The following is a 15,559-nucleotide window of genomic DNA, read 5'->3' on the forward strand; positions in this document are numbered from 1 at the left end:
CCTAGATTGTGCCATTGTGGGGTGGAGCTGTATAGGTTTTCCAAAACCTACCGTTTACTTAAAATTTACTAATGATACTGTCTACTATTTAGAACATACTATTTACAAAAAATGTATGCAGTAAGCAAATATCAATATCATTAGGACGAGTATTCGGTCACGACCCAGGTCAGTCACTCCCCTTGATTGTGGAAGCATGATGGGTTCAGGGTTAGTTTCCCCATGGGGTTAGAGTAAGGGTCACTCTCTCCCCTGGACTGTGGAAGCATGATCGGTTCAGGGTAAGTTTCCCCATGGGGTTAGAGTAAGGTCCAGTCTCTCCCCTGGACTGTGTTTCTGGTGAATATGTGTGGTGGGCTTTCTCCCTTCCCCTGCCTGTTGGCACTTTGTTTCCTCGGCGCCAGCCGTGTCTAAACTGGCACATGGAGTAGAAGATGGGTTCAGGGCCGAGTTGGCCAATGTGAAGATCACAATCCAGAAGAAAATGGTGGACGAGACAAAGATGTGGCCCTGGAAGTTGCGGGCTAGGATGACGAAGGTGATGATGAAGATGAGGAAAGAGAGCATGAGGACGAAGAGCGTGCGGAAGAGCTTGATGTCCTGGCAGGAGACCCCGGGGTACTCTCAGGGGCGGGGCTTGTTGGGAGAGAAGGAGAGGCCTTTGGGGTGTATTTTCCTCTTGGACAGTTTAATGATCTGGGAACAGAGGAAGGTGGAGTTTAGAGGCTATACTGAACACATGCCTCTGGGGGAGCTCCTGAGCCAAAAAGGGTCCCAAAATGGATTCATGGGTAACTAACTGCATACATGGAGTGTGTCTGAAAGTGGGCGTGTCAACAGAAGTGTGAGGATCAACAAAAGTGGGTGTATGGAACGGCAATTTGTTACCACTCAAGACCGTTTTGCGTGGCTGATTGGGCTGCATGATGAGTCGATTGTTGACAACTGGAGCATTTTAGCTAAGCCTAACCCTTTTCCTAACCTTAACCTCATTCTCCTAATCTGCTACATTAATTATCCTAACCTGCTATGTTAATTATCCTAACCTGCCACATTAATTATCCTACATTGAAGTTTTTTTTAAACATTTTAGTCATTTAGCAGACGCTCTTATCCAGAGCGACTTAGTTAGTGCATTCATCTTAAGATAGCTCAGTGGGACAACCACATATCACAGTCATAGTAAGTACATTTTTCCACAATAAAGTAGCTCTCAGCAAACTCAGAGCTAGTGAGGGGGGAAAAAAGTTGTGTTAGTTCACGAAAGGTAGGAGGGGGTGCTGTGAGATTATTTAAGAGACTCTTTGAAGAGGTAAGGTTTCAGATGTTTTCAGAAGATGGGCAGGGACTCTGAGGTCCTAGCTTCAGGGTTTCGGAAGCTGGTTCCACTGGGGTACCAGTTCCTCTCCACGTCACCTGGTAGGAACGGCCTGCCAGGTAGGATGCAATCCAAGAGTGTGCAGAGCCTGAGACACCCAGCCCTGAGACGGTGGAGAGGAGGATCTGATGGTTCACAATGTAAAAGGCAGCGGATAGATCTAGGAGGATAAGAACAGAGGAGAGAGAGTCAACTTTGGCAGTGCGTAGAGACTCAGTTGAGTGACCCGTCTTGAAGCCTGACTGGTTAGGGTCAAGGGAACTGAATACTTTCCGAAGGCACTGTATTGGCACGGTTTGCCGCCAGTCCATGTGATCAAAACAGTCTTGGCGCATGGATTCCAATTGGTCAGATCAGCGTTGAATATACCTTAGTAGCGTTTTCCTCAGATTTGCTTTATTAAAGTCCCCAGCTATAATAAATGCTGCCTCAGGATATGCAGTTTCCAGTTTGCACAAGGTCCAGTGTAGTTCCTTGAGAGCCGTCGTGGTATCGGCTTGAGGGGGAATTACATGGCTGTGACGATAACCGAACAAAATTCTCTAGGGAGGTAATGCATTTGATTGTGAGGTATTCTAGGTCGGGTAAACAAAAGGACTTGAGTTCCTGTATGTTACCACAATCACACCATAAGAAGTGAATCATGAAACTCCGCCTTTCTTCTTCCCGGAGAGTTCTTTATTCCTGACTGCGCGATGTATTGAAAACCCAGCTGGCTGTATGGACGGGGACAGTATATTCGGAGAGACCCATGATTCTGTGAAACAGAGTATGTTACAGTCCCTGATGTCTCTCTGGAAGGAGATCCTCGCCCTGAGCTCGTCTACTTTATTGTCCAGGGACTGGACATTAGCGAGTAATATACTCGGAAGCGGTGGATGGTGTGCACTCCTCCTGAGTTGGACTAAAAGTCCACTCCGAATACCTCTTCTCCACCGGCGGCGTCTTGGACCAGCCTCTGGGATAAGTTCAATCGGCTTGAAAGGTACAAAGGATCCAATTCAGGAAAGTCGTATTCCTGGTTGAAATGCTGGTGAGTTGCTGCCTCTCTGATATCTAAAAGTTATTTCCGGCTGTATGTAATAATGCCCATAACGGGCTAATAACGTGAGAAATAACATTTAAAAAAAAGAATACTGCAAAGTTGCTTAGGAGCCTGAAATAAGGCGGCCATGTCTATCGGCGCCATCTATCGCCCACCAGGTGCCTATGAGAGTGTTCAATTAGCTAATTTCCTGACATTGGCTCACTCACCGCTCTTCGTACTTGGCGACTTCAACCTCCCGACATCTGCCTTCTTTCTTTCCCCACCTTGTCTCTTTTGACCTCACCCTTTCCCAGTCCCTTCTCACTCACAAGGCAAGCAATATGCTTGACCTCATCTTTATTAGAGGCTGTTTGCCTACTAATCTCACTGCAACCCCCCTCCAGGTCTCTGATCACTACTTTGTTTCCTTTTCTGTCTCCCTTTCCTCCAACCCTAGCCACTCAGACCCTACAGACCAGTATCCCTTTCTTTTCTTTCCAAAACACTGTCACTATTTCTCTCAGACCGATGTTCTTGACCCTATCACTCCTGGAGATTTCAGGAGTCCTCTAGCTATAGAATGAAGCACTAACCTGCCACGTTAATTCTCCTAACCTGCTACGTTAATTATCCTAACCTCCTACATGAATTATCCTAACTTGCCTAACCGGCTTAGATAAAATGTTATAAGGAAGCAGCAAGAAGCCACGCAAAACGGTCTTGAGTGGTAACTAATCTGCCCAATTAGCTGTTATGTTTTCATACACCCACTTATTTCACAACAGACACTTTCAAACACACTCAATTACATTTTAGTCATTTAGCAGACGCTCTTATCCAGAGTGAGTGCATCCAATTTTTTTTTTTTTTTTTTTTTTTCATACTAACCGCAATAATATTTAATTGAATCCTCACATCCTGCCTTCTCAAAGCACATTGGAGTAGATCTTAGGTTCCTCTCCTCTGATCTTCTCCTCCAATGCATTTTGAGGAGGAGGCAAGTAGAGGATGCAAGGAATCAAGGAAATACAATTGACATACACACCAGGAATTGGACTACTGTGAGGTCATCCTAGAGAACGAGGCTGGCCGACTATCCGTCCTGCTGCTGGATGAAGGGGTTGGGGATGGCTTCCATGCCGTCCTGAGGACAGATGAGCACCACGGACGTCCCTCTACAAACCACCAGGCCCAGCTGCTGCGTGTCCTCGGTCAGCTTGAACTGGTCGTCAGGATCCCGCAAGTACTCGATGGTGCTATCCAATACCAGGTTCAACAGGGGGTCAAACCCCTTCAGAACTCCACTGGCCTCTCGTCCTCCCTGAAACTTCACACGGATTTGTTTATCAATGTACTTTGACAGGTCAAAGATGCTCTCTTTCTTCTTTTTCTCTCCTTCCTTGTTTCTGTCCTGGTTTCTGTCCGCCATTTTAGTTACCCATACTTGCCTTAATGGACAGAATATTGTCCCGAAATTACCTGATTGGACAGAAAGGGGCACACCACCCAATGCCCATGAGCCAAAGCTTGAATATTGCACAAAAAAATATATAGTTACAGATGATAATGTAAAGCCCTGAACACACAGCTCTTCAGCACATGGTGTTCACACTGGTGTTACCTGCCTCGGGAATCAATAGGACACACACTTGTGTTCCACACACACACAAACAGCCATTCTATTTACATGGAAAACAAAATATGTCTCAATGTCCCGTGGCACTTTAGGGAAAAGGAAACTTGCATTGATGATGATACTGTTCACATTTAAAGCACAATAAGTCAAGACACTTATAAAAATATATGATTTGATCACCACCTGACATGACCATTAGTGAACAATGCATATGTTATAAAAGTGTGCATAAATCAAAACACCAAACCAATTTTCTAAAAACATTTTGTTCTTATTTATGCCACGTACAGTGGGGAAAAAAAGTATGTAGTCAGCCACCAATTGTGCAAGTTCTCCCACTTAAAAAAATGAGAGAGGCCTGTAATTTTCATCATAGGTACACATCAACTATGACAGACAAATTGAGAAAAAAATTCCAGAAAATCACATTGTAGGATTTTTTATGAATTTATTTGCAAATTATGGTGGAAAATAAGTATTTGGTCACCTACAAACAAGCAAGATTTCTGGCTCTCACAGACCTGTAACTTCTTCTTTAAGAGGCTCCTCTGTCCTCCACTCGTTACCTGTATTAATGGCACCTGTTTGAACTTGTTATCAGTATAAAAGACACCTGTCCACAACCTCAAACAGTCACACTCCAAACTCCACTATGGCCAAGACCAAAGAGCTGTCAAAGGACACCAGAAACAAAATTGTAGACCTGCACCAGGCTGGGAAGACTGAATCTGCAATAGGTAAGCAGCTTGGTTTGAAGAAATCAACTGTGGGAGCAATTATTAGGAAATGGAAGACATACAAGACCACTGATAATCTCCCTCGATCTGGGGCTCCACGCAAGATCTCACCCCGTGGGGTCAAAATGATCACAAGAACGGTGAGCAAAAATCCCAGAACCACACGGGGGGACCTAGTGAATGACCTGCAGAGAGCTGGGACCAAAGTAACAAAGCCTACCATCAGTAACACACTACGCCGCCAGGGACTCAAATCCTGCAGTGCCAGACGTGTCCCCCTGCTTAAGCCTGTACGTGTCCAGGCCCGTCTGAAGTTTGCTAGAGTGCATTTGGATGATCCAGAAGAGGATTGGGAGAATGTCATATGGTCAGATGAAACCAAAATAGAACTTTTTGGTAAAAACTCAACTCGTCGTGTTTGGAGGACAAAGAATGCTGAGTTGCATCCAAAGAACACCATACCTACTGTGAAGCATGGGGGTGGAAACATCATGCTTTGGGGCTGTTTTTCTGCAAAGGGACCAGGACGACTGATCCGTGTAAAGGAAAGAATGAATGGGGCCATGTATCATGAGATTTTGAGTGAAAACCTCCTTCCATCAGCAAGGGCATTGAAGATGAAACGTGGCTGGGTCTTTCAGCATGACAATGATCCCAAACACACCGCCCGGGCAACGAAAGAGTGGCTTCGTAAGAAGCATTTCAAGGGCCTGGAGTGGCCTAGCCAGTTCCAGATCTCAACCCCATACAAAATCTTTGGAGGGAGTTGAAAGTCTGTGTTGCCCAGCGACAGCCCCAAAACATCACTGCTCTAGAGGAGATCTGCATGGAGGAATGGGCCAAAATACCAGCAACAGTGTGTGAAAACCTTGTGAAGACTTACAGAAAACGTTTGACCTGTGTCATTGCCAACAAAGGGTATATAACAAAGTATTGAGAAACTTATGTTATTGACCAAATACTTATTTTCCACCATAATTTGCAAATAAATTCATTAAAAATCCTACAATGTGATTTTCTGGATTTGTTTCCTCATTTTGTCTGTCATAGTTGACGTGTACCTATGATGAAAATTACAGGCCTCTCTCATCTTTTTAAGTGGGAGAACTTGCACAATTGGTGGCTGACTAAATACTTTTTTTCCCTACTGTATGTACATCATTTAGTCAATGTAAATCAATCTGGCAATGCAACAAAGTTTTTGACTGGCGTCAAACAACAGCCTAGCCATCCTACCTGCAGTATTTTGTTGTAGCTGAGCATGACGATGAATCCAGGGATGAAGAAGCAGAGGCCAGTGAAGGCCACGTTCCACAACATCTCCACAATCTCGTCCGGCTACATCAGAGTACAGATAATATCGAGCCCTTACACTTGTTGTTGGTATTCCTCATCCACAGGGCTCGATTCAATCTGTATCGCTGAAGCGTTATAGATTGCACGATAAAGTCATTTCCGATTCAGCCGACAAATGCAGCGTTTACCGTGAATGCAGTCTGCTAACACGGGAACATTGCCTTTAAATTTAAATCACGCTGTAACACCGAACTTCAGCACTACGGATTAAATGGAGCCCTAGTTTATTTTATTAGAAATACAGGATTTTAATACATACATAAAATAACACAGTGGTGTAGGTAGGTGGTGAGCGGCATCACACTCCAGTACAGTAGGTGCCGGTGTAGGCAGTAGGCACCTTTCTGTTGGTTGCCATTTGCAAAAACAGATTTAAAGAAGAAGAAGTCATTCTTCTAGACATTTCCTGTTTCACAAACACGGATCCGTAGTAGTGACAGCAAAATAACTACATTTTCCCCACCTATCCCTTTTCTCCCCAAAATGTCTAAACTACAACAGATCAATGTGTTTCTCAACGAAAAATTAAAAGCAGTTCCTTTGGAGATATCCGTGGTAGTTAAAAAAACGATCGCAGAGTACCAGGAAGAAATCTACCGTTTGAAACAGGCTAATGCACGTCTACGAAGACTGCTGGATTTGGTTTTCAAACCAGAGATTAAGTTGCATAGATTTGCAGGTATGTGACGTCTCTATTTGACATAAATTTGACATTGTAGCCTAATACTACCTTTAAAAAAGTATTCGGCAATCATCATTTATTCGATAAACACCACTTCCATCATCATTTGTCGCAATAAAGAAAGTTCGACAAAAGAAATATCCACCCCTGTCCAACGGAACCATTTTTTTGTCGATCTTTAGAAAATGTCATATATGTTGCCATTATACTTGTCGCGATGTTTTTTTTTGTTGCGACATTTCTTTTTGTCGAATTACCATGGAAACCAGCCTATTTTTTATTTTTATTTTATTTTACCTTTATTTAACCAGGTAAACCAGTTGAGAACAAGTTCTCATTTACAACTGCGACCTGGCCAAGATAAAGCAAAGCAGTGCGATAAAAACAACAACACAGAGTTACATATGGGGTAAAACAAAACATAAAGTAAAAAATACAATAGAAAATCTATATACAGTGTGTGCAAATGTAGCAAGTTATGGAGGTAAGGCAATAAATAGGCCATAGTGCAAAATAATTACAATTAGTAATAACACTGGAATGATAGATGTGCAAGAGATGATGTGCAAATAGAGATTCTGGGGTGCAAATGAGCAAAATAAATAACAATATAGGGATGAGGTAGTTGGGTGGGCTAATTTCAGATGGGCTGTGTACAGGTGCAGTGATCGGTAAGGTGCTCTGACAACTGATGCTTAAAGTTAGTGAGGGAGATAAGAGTCTCCAGCTTCAGAGATTTTTGCAGTTTGTTCCAGTCATTGGCAGCAGAAAACTGGAAGGAATGGCGGCCAAAGGAGGTATTTGCTTTGGGGATGACCAGTGAGATATACCTGCTGGAATGCAGACTACAGGTTGGTGTTGCTATGGTGACCAATGAGCTAAGATAAGATGGGGATTTGCCTAGCAGTGCTTTATAGATGGCCTGGAGCCAGTGGGTTTGGCGACGAATATGTAGTGAGGACCAGCCAACAAGAGCGTACAGGTCACAGCGGTGGGTAGTATATGGGGCTTTGGTGACAAAACGGATGGCACTGTGATAGACTACATCCAATTTGCTGAGTAGAGTGTTACATGAACCCAATGCGATTATTGTGAATAGTCAGTTTAATATAATAGTTTGATTTAAACGTTTAGGGCTACATGCTTTGCAAGAAGGATGGTAACACTTTATTTTAAGGGTCCATAATAAACCATGTATAAGGCGTTTATATGGTATTTACAAACCGTTTGCGCACCACTTACTAATTATTACTCCCACATTTGTAAATGTTAGCAAGGTACTGCAGGAATGTCTACCAATGGCATGCCCATCTTTTTGTCAGAAATGATACTGTTCACTCAAAACATTTATGAAGTATTTATGAAGTATAAATAGCACTCACTTTAGATTAGGGACTGCAAAAATATTTTACTAATGATTAGTAAATGGTTTATTCATGTGGGAGTAATGATTAATAAATGGTGAACACATTTATAAATGGCATATAAATGGTTTATTACTGACCCTTATAATAAAGTATTACCAGAACAATTTCCCTAATAATCTTGTTTACATGGACACATCTGAAAACAGGGTACCTGATGGGACTTTGATAAATGCAGAAAATTGCCAATCAAAATAAACGTTCTAACAGGTTATTTTTGGGAAGCCCATTTGATTGAGTTTGGACATATAAAGTTTGTATGTGAAAACTATTTCTAAGATGCATACTTTGGTAAGTTTTTCTGAATTCACTTCACTTGCAGCTGGTGCTGGCATATACTCAGATCAAATATACCACTGGAACTCCGATTCAGCTGGTTACTGTACATGTCCCAATAATTCGAAAATTGTTCAGAAAACCAGGTGTTTTAATCGGCTTATGCATACTTCGATTATGACTTTATGCCGATTAAGATAAGCAGAGTAAGGTGTTTACATGAGGGCAATTCCACGGTTACGGAATTGCGCTGAGACTCAGATTTGTCACTTAAAATGTATGCCAAACAAAAACCATTGATTTCAAAGTTTAAGTGAAGTGGATTAACACCCGGTAACAGAATTGCGGTAACAGAATTTCATCATGGATCCCCTGATCTATACTACACAGAAATGCATAATTATGGATACGAATGTAATTCTCTTCATGGTGATGTATGTTAAATAGGTGTACAAATATAGAAATATGCAATATCCTACTTTGCATATTTGGGTATTATTCTACACACTGGCTATTATTTTAATGAGCTCCGCCACCAAACAAGACCAGATTTGGTTGGTCCAGACCGGACCAAATCTGAACCAATCATAGACATCTATGTTTCACAAGTTTGGACATCAAAGTACAGGTCAGTAGAGTTCAGTACAGAACAGTAGAGTACAGTACAGTAGAGTTCAGCACATTATAGTGTACTCAACTCTAGTGTGCTCTACTGTGTACTGTACTGAACTCTACTCTACTTCTCTTTACTTTACTGTGCTCTACTGTACTGTAATGTCCAAACTTGTGAAACATAGACGTCAATGATTGATTCAGATTTGGTCTGGTCCGGACATCTATATTTGGGCCAAATGAAGGCCGGTCCAGATGTCTGTTGACGTTGAAATCAGGGCTGGTCCAGATCGGACCAAAAAAAAGATGTCTGTGGACGCTGAAACCAGGGCAGACTGACCTAATTTAGACTACTTTTCGACGTCCGGTGTCGACGGTGCTCAGTGGGTGAGGATGCTGGTTACAGTAAATGGAAAGAGAGGGGGCTCATGGGTAGGTGTCAGTAAGAGCCGGGAGAGGTGACATTAACTGGAGAGAGAAGGGGGAGAGGGAGGGGTTGTCCTGACTTTTCACATTCTTGCTTTGACCACCAGATGACAGAAAGAGAAAGAAAACAGTTATGAGCTGAACATAACAGTATGCCAGTGGAAGGGAGAACAGTAGCAGGTGACCCAACTATGATTGAAAAAAAGATAGACTCTTAGCTTTCATCTGACAGCCAATTTGACATGATCCTATGAACTTCACAAGTTGGTGCTCATGGGTCCTTTTACAGAGAAATATCCATGACTAATAATCAGTTTAATATTGAATTATTAGTTTGCATGTGAACATATTCAATGAGCTTGCTGCATCAGCAAACTGTTCTAAATTGTTCATGTTTGAGGGGTGCCCTCTCCACAAACTGCTGTTTTCAGATTTCGCCATAGTCCCCATTGGCAATGCTTTCAGCATCAAATTCAATGTTTTCTAAGCTAACATATGGAATTATTTTAAGATGGTCATACCAAGGATCATTTAGCTATTTGATTTAGAATTTTAAGACCCCTTAAGGTATCACAAAAAAATATTGGATGAAACATTGAATTTGGCATTACTGCTATTAGCCAATAAAAACACATTGAATAACAGATTCACTACATGGAACAACAGATAGTCCCCAAAAAAATCTAAAGGAAGTTTTTTTCTGTCCTATATCTGAGAGATATATATTTTAGGCACTAAACTATCAATTTTTTAAGCTGGTACAAGCACCTGTGGAACGGTCGTTAAGACACTAACAGCTTACAGACTGTAGGCAATTAAGGTCACAGTTATGAAAACTTAGGACACTAAAGAGGCCTTTCTACTGACTCTGAAAAACACCAAAAGAAAGATGCCCTGGGTCCCTGCTCATCTGCGTGAACGTGCCTTAGGCATGCTGCAAGGAAGCATGAGTACTGCAGATGTGGCCAGGGCAATAAATTGCAATGTCCGTACTGTGAGACGCCTAAGACAGCGCTACAGGGAGACAGGACGGACAGCTGATCGTCCTCGCAGGGGCAGACCACGTGTAACAACACCTGCACAGGATCGGTACATCCGAACATCACACCTGCGGGACAGGTACAGGATGGCAACAACAACTGCCCGAGTTACACCAGGAACGCGCAATCCCTCCATCAGTGCTCAGACTGTCCGCAATAGGCTGAGAGAGGCTGGACTGAGGGCTTGTAGGCCTGTTGTAAGGCAGGTCCTCACCAGACATCACCGACAACAATGTCGCCTATGGGCACAAACCCACCGTCGCTGGACCAGACAGGGCTGGCTCTTCAGGGGTGAAGGTCGGATTCACGTTTATCTTCGAAGGAATGAACGTTACACCGAGGCCTGTAATCTGGAGCGGGATCGATTTGGAGGTGGAGGGTCCATCATGGTCTGGGCGGTGTGTCACAGCATCATCAGACTGACATTGTTGTCATTGCAGGCAATCTCAACGCTGTGCATTACAGGGAAGACATCCTCCTCCCTCATGTGGTACCCTTCCTGCAGGCTCATCCTGACATGACCCTCCAGCATGACAATGCCACCAGCCATACTGCTCGTTCTGTGTGTGATTTCCTGCAAGACAGGAATGCCAGTGTTCTGCCATGGCCAGTGTAGAGCCCGGATCTCAATCCCATTGAGCACGTCTGGGACCTGTTGGATCGGAGGGTGAGTGCTAGGGCCATTCCCCCCAGAAATGTCTGGGAACTTGCAGATGCCTTGGTGGAAGAGTGGGGTAACATCTCACAGCAAGAACGGGCAAATCTGGTGCAGTCCACGAGGAGGAGATGCACTGCAGTACTTAATGCAGCTGGTGGCCACACCAGATACTGACTGTTACTTTTGATTTTGACCCCCTCTTTGTTCAGGGACACATTATTCAATTTCTGTTAGTCACATGTCTGTGGAACTTGTTCAGTTTATATCTCAGTTGTTGAATCTTGTTATGTTCATACAAATATTTACACATGTTAAGTTTGCTGAAAATAAACGCAGTTGACAGTGAGAGGACGTTTCTTTTTTTGCTGAGTTTAGTTGGATCTACACAGCAGATTGAGTGACACAGGACAGCTACTGTCATAATGTCTGTTCATAAAGCTCTAATAATGTGTGATGTGGTAATACTGTTGCTATTTAAGGATTATCAGGTTGAAAACATGTGTTACGTGGTTACTTTTTGGGGATAACATTTATTTTGTATCATTGCAAAGTTGTTTCCTATTTCAGTCACCTCTTAGCATGGGTAAACTCAAAAACACCCTAAAGCTTGACAAATAGTGCATCCGATAATGCAGGCGATGTTCAGTAAAAGAAAATCTGTAATATACAACACAGAAACGATCTGTATAGTATGTTCTTACCAGTGGTGGTCCTTACCTGTGAGTGTTCAGCTCAAGCGACTCAAGTGTGATGTGTAATCCAAACTTGTGGGAGTTGTAGTTCACATGAGACTTTTTCAACTTTTTGAGCTGTGTCTCACTTCTCGAGCTTCAAATAACAGGCATCGGCTATAAGTAAATTAATTCACGAATCCGAATATTATTTTAGATATATCTTAAATTATGTGTTTTTCATGAATTGGATGATCCAATTGTGAAGCCCCATTGTATAGTTAGTAGTCCTATTTGTCTCTTTTAAGCATTTCAGTTTTCATTAAATGTCTTCCTTTCTCCTTCCCTCCAGACCTCCAGCAGCTCACTCTCGCTGAAGAGGAGGTTAACCCTGAGCAACAGCACTATGAGCAGGAATGGAGCGCCAATTTGGGGCCGGTCGAGTCTGATGCCGAAGAGTCTATATGGAACTCTATCAACATCATAACTGTAGAGAACCAAACAGAATTTGATGGTGAGAGCTACAGAGAGTCTGACTCAACCAGTGAATATCAGCCCCCCTCTGAAGTAAATCCAAACAGTGACAACAGTGAAAGTGATCATGGAAAAGAGGATGAAGGGGAGAATAGAATACCACTGTCACGGTTAAAGCCTCTTAAATCAAAGAGAGGAAGAGGACGGCCAAGGAAAGAAGCCAGGGAGTTGCCTGATCAGAAATGTGACTTGTGCGGAAAATGCTTTGCGACAGCAGGTGGTCTGAGAAGGCATCAACAAAATTGGCACAGTGAAGAGAGCCCAAAAGGACAGCCAAGGAAAGAAACCAGTGAGTTGCCTGACCTGAAATGTGATGTGTGTGGAAAATGCTTGGCGACAGCACGTAGTCTGAAAAGACATAGACAAAATCGCCATCTTGAAGAGAGACCAAGAGGACGGCCAAGGAAAGAAACCAGTGAGTTGCCTGATCTAAAATGTGACGTTTGCGGAAAATGCTTTGTGACAAGACGTGGTCTACAAATGCATGGGAAAAATAGGCACAGTGAAGATAGACCATACATGTGTGACATATGTGGACAAGGTTTCGTACTGAACTGCTACCTGATCCGGCACATGAAGACTCACACGGAGGAGGGACAACATTGCTGTACCGTATGTGGCAAATGTTTCAATCACAAGAATAACCTGAAAAATCATATGGGTACTCATACAGGGCCAGCTTTTAAGTGTGATTTGTGTGGAAAATGCTTGACAACAAAAGGAAGTCTGAAACTCCATCAGCAAAATCACACTGGGGAGAAATCCTATCCGTGCAAAGAATGTGAAAAATCCTTCAGCATTAAGGCAAGCCTGATATTGCATATGAGGACTCATACAGGGGAGAAACCATTTCGGTGCAAAGAATGTGGCAAATGCTTCAGTGACAAGGGAACCCTTACAAAGCATATGATGACTCACACAGAGGAGAAACCACATCGCTGCAACGAATGTGGCAAATGCTTCAGTCTGAAGGGAAGCCTGACTGCACATATGAAGGTTCATACAGGGGAGGGAGTTCAATGTCATTTGTGTGGAACTCACTTGAAGTTAGCATCAAGTCTGAAAAGACATCTGCGAACTCACTGAATAAATATTCACAATGACTAAGAAAACGTAACAAAACCCATGTGTAAAATGTGTTAGATGGAAGAGACTATTAAGAGGACATTCCCCTCAAGTATGCTCTTGGTAAAAAGTACACTCCGCAATCTTGGAATCTGTTCAATGGTCATATCAATTCATATAACTTACTCATTGATTCTTGAAAACATTTATTTTGGGGAAACATTTATTTTTCTAGATTTGTCTTTATTTAAATGTATTTAGGTATATTTTCCCATTCTAAATAAACTAATATGGCAGCTTAATTACTTTAAATAATTTTGATAATTACGATAACATTGTGCCACCAGTAGGAGTAGTAACACCAATTTATACATTGAGGAATTTCTGAAATTGAGGCCACAGATTCTCAAATCTAAGGTCATTAACCCTTTAAAAATAATACATGTGATGTGATTAATAATTTTGCTCACAGTGTAATTTACCTTAATTTAAATTGAGTAACACCAAGTGAAACTGGATTTAGACACCAAATGATCAATGGAATCATCAAAATTATCACGGCTCAGGCTAAGACCCAGATGCAGACACAGGAGGTGGATAGTATGAGTCTCAGTGTTTATTACAGTACAAGGGGCAGGCAATCGGAAGGTCAAGGCAGGCAAAGAGTCGTAATCCAAATCAGAGTCAGGCAGGTACAGGACGGCAGGCAGGATCAGGGTCAGGACAGGCAGAAAGGTCCGAACTGGGAAGACTAGAAAAAGCAAAAACTAGAGCACAGGAACACGCTGGTAGGACTTGACGGGACAAGCCGAACTGGCAACAGACAAATAGAAAACGCAGGTATAAATACACGAGGTAATGGGAGACACCTGGTGGGGGTTGGAGACAATCACAAGACAGAAGAAACTGATCAGGGTGTGACAGTACCCCCCCCCCCTCTAGGGGCGCCACGTGGAGGGGCAGATCCCGAGTGGAACGCCATACCCTCTGCCCAAGACGGTAGCGGGGAGCAGGGCGGTGGCGGTCCGCCTGTCATCGATACCTGGAGGTGGTCTTGAGAAGAGCGGCCCGGGCTCACTTCCAGGTACAGCGACGGACGAACATCTGGGCAGAAGGTATGCTGACCTCTTCTTCTTGCTCCGGGAAGAGCGGGGGCTGATATCCTAGGGAACACTCAAAAGGTGAGAGACCCGTAGCAGAACAGGGAAGGGTGTTGCGGGCATATTCCACCCACACGAGTTGCTGGCTCCAGGTGGTGGGATTGGCGGAGACGAGGCAACGAAGAGTCGTCTCTAGGTCCTGATTGGCTCGCTCCGACTGGCCGTTAGACTGGGGATGAAAACCAGAGGACAGGCTGGCCGACGACCCAATGAGGGTGCAGAACGCCTTCCAGAACCGGGATGAGAACTGAGGAACGCTGTCTCCTTAGTTGAGGGCAATTTAGGAAGGGGAATAAAATGGGCGGCTATGGAAAACCTATCCACCACCGTAAGGATGGTGGTGTTGCCGTCTGACGGATGGAGACCCGTGACGAAGTCCAAGGATTTATGGGACCAGGGGCGGTGAGAAACAGGGAGTGGTTGAAGGAGGCCAGCCGGAGCTTGCTGCGGAGTCTTGTTCTGCGCACACACAGTGCAGGCGGCAACGAACGCAGAGACGTCAGGAACCATAGTGGGCCACCAAAAACGTTGTCGGACGAAAGTCATGGTCCGACGGGAGCCAGGATTACAGGTGAGTCTTGAGGAATATGCCAATTCCAAGACTGGAGCACGGGAAGAGATTTCCCATGTCATAGTTCCTCTCAGCGGGGATAAGACGATGGGAAGGGAAGGCGCAGGGATGCAGCTTCTGGTCCTGGGCAGAATGCTGGGAAAGGACAGCCCCCACTCCGACGTCCGAGGCGTTGACATCCACCACGAACTGACGGGACGGGTCCAGATGGATTAAGGTGGGAGCTTAAGTGAATTGCTGCTTGAGGTCTGAGAAAGCCCTGTCAGCTGCTGGAGACCATATGAACGGAACCTTGGGAGAGGTGAG

General features: G+C 43.7%; 2 protein-coding genes across 2 annotated transcripts; one reads left to right on the forward strand and one right to left on the reverse strand.

Moving 5' to 3' along the window:
* Window positions 1–3,421: 3,421 nt before the first annotated feature.
* LOC121549612 (U6 snRNA-associated Sm-like protein LSm7) lies at window positions 3,422–3,834 on the reverse strand. The gene has a single exon (XM_041861398.2). It carries the CDS (start codon window positions 3,832–3,834, stop codon window positions 3,499–3,501), a length of 336 nt encoding a protein of 111 aa, XP_041717332.1. The 3' UTR covers window positions 3,422–3,498.
* A 2,714-nt stretch (window positions 3,835–6,548) lies between these two features.
* Window positions 6,549–13,824, forward strand: LOC121549576 (zinc finger protein OZF-like). Its single transcript, XM_041861363.1, has 2 exons — window positions 6,549–6,813; window positions 12,276–13,824. The coding sequence occupies exons 1-2, from the start codon at window positions 6,618–6,620 to the stop codon at window positions 13,541–13,543; spliced, it is 1,464 nt and encodes a 487-aa protein (XP_041717297.1). The 5' UTR covers window positions 6,549–6,617; the 3' UTR covers window positions 13,544–13,824.
* Window positions 13,825–15,559: the final 1,735 nt, after the last annotated feature.

The sequence above is a fragment of the Coregonus clupeaformis genome, chromosome 34 (assembly GCF_020615455.1).
Source record: "Coregonus clupeaformis isolate EN_2021a chromosome 34, ASM2061545v1, whole genome shotgun sequence".
Classification (NCBI taxonomy): domain Eukaryota; kingdom Metazoa; phylum Chordata; class Actinopteri; order Salmoniformes; family Salmonidae; genus Coregonus; species Coregonus clupeaformis.

Excerpts from the sequence above, each read along its gene's own strand:
- LOC121549576 (XM_041861363.1), top strand. The coding sequence starts at position 6,618 with ATGTCTAAACTACAACAGATCAATGTGTTTCTCAACGAAAAATTAAAA. Across the intron at positions 6,814-12,275 it reads TAAGTTGCATAGATTTGCAG|ACCTCCAGCAGCTCACTCTC; the intron begins GTATGTGACGTC and ends CCTTCCCTCCAG.
- LOC121549612 (XM_041861398.2), bottom strand. The coding sequence starts at position 3,834 with ATGGCGGACAGAAACCAGGACAGAAACAAGGAAGGAGAGAAAAAGAAG.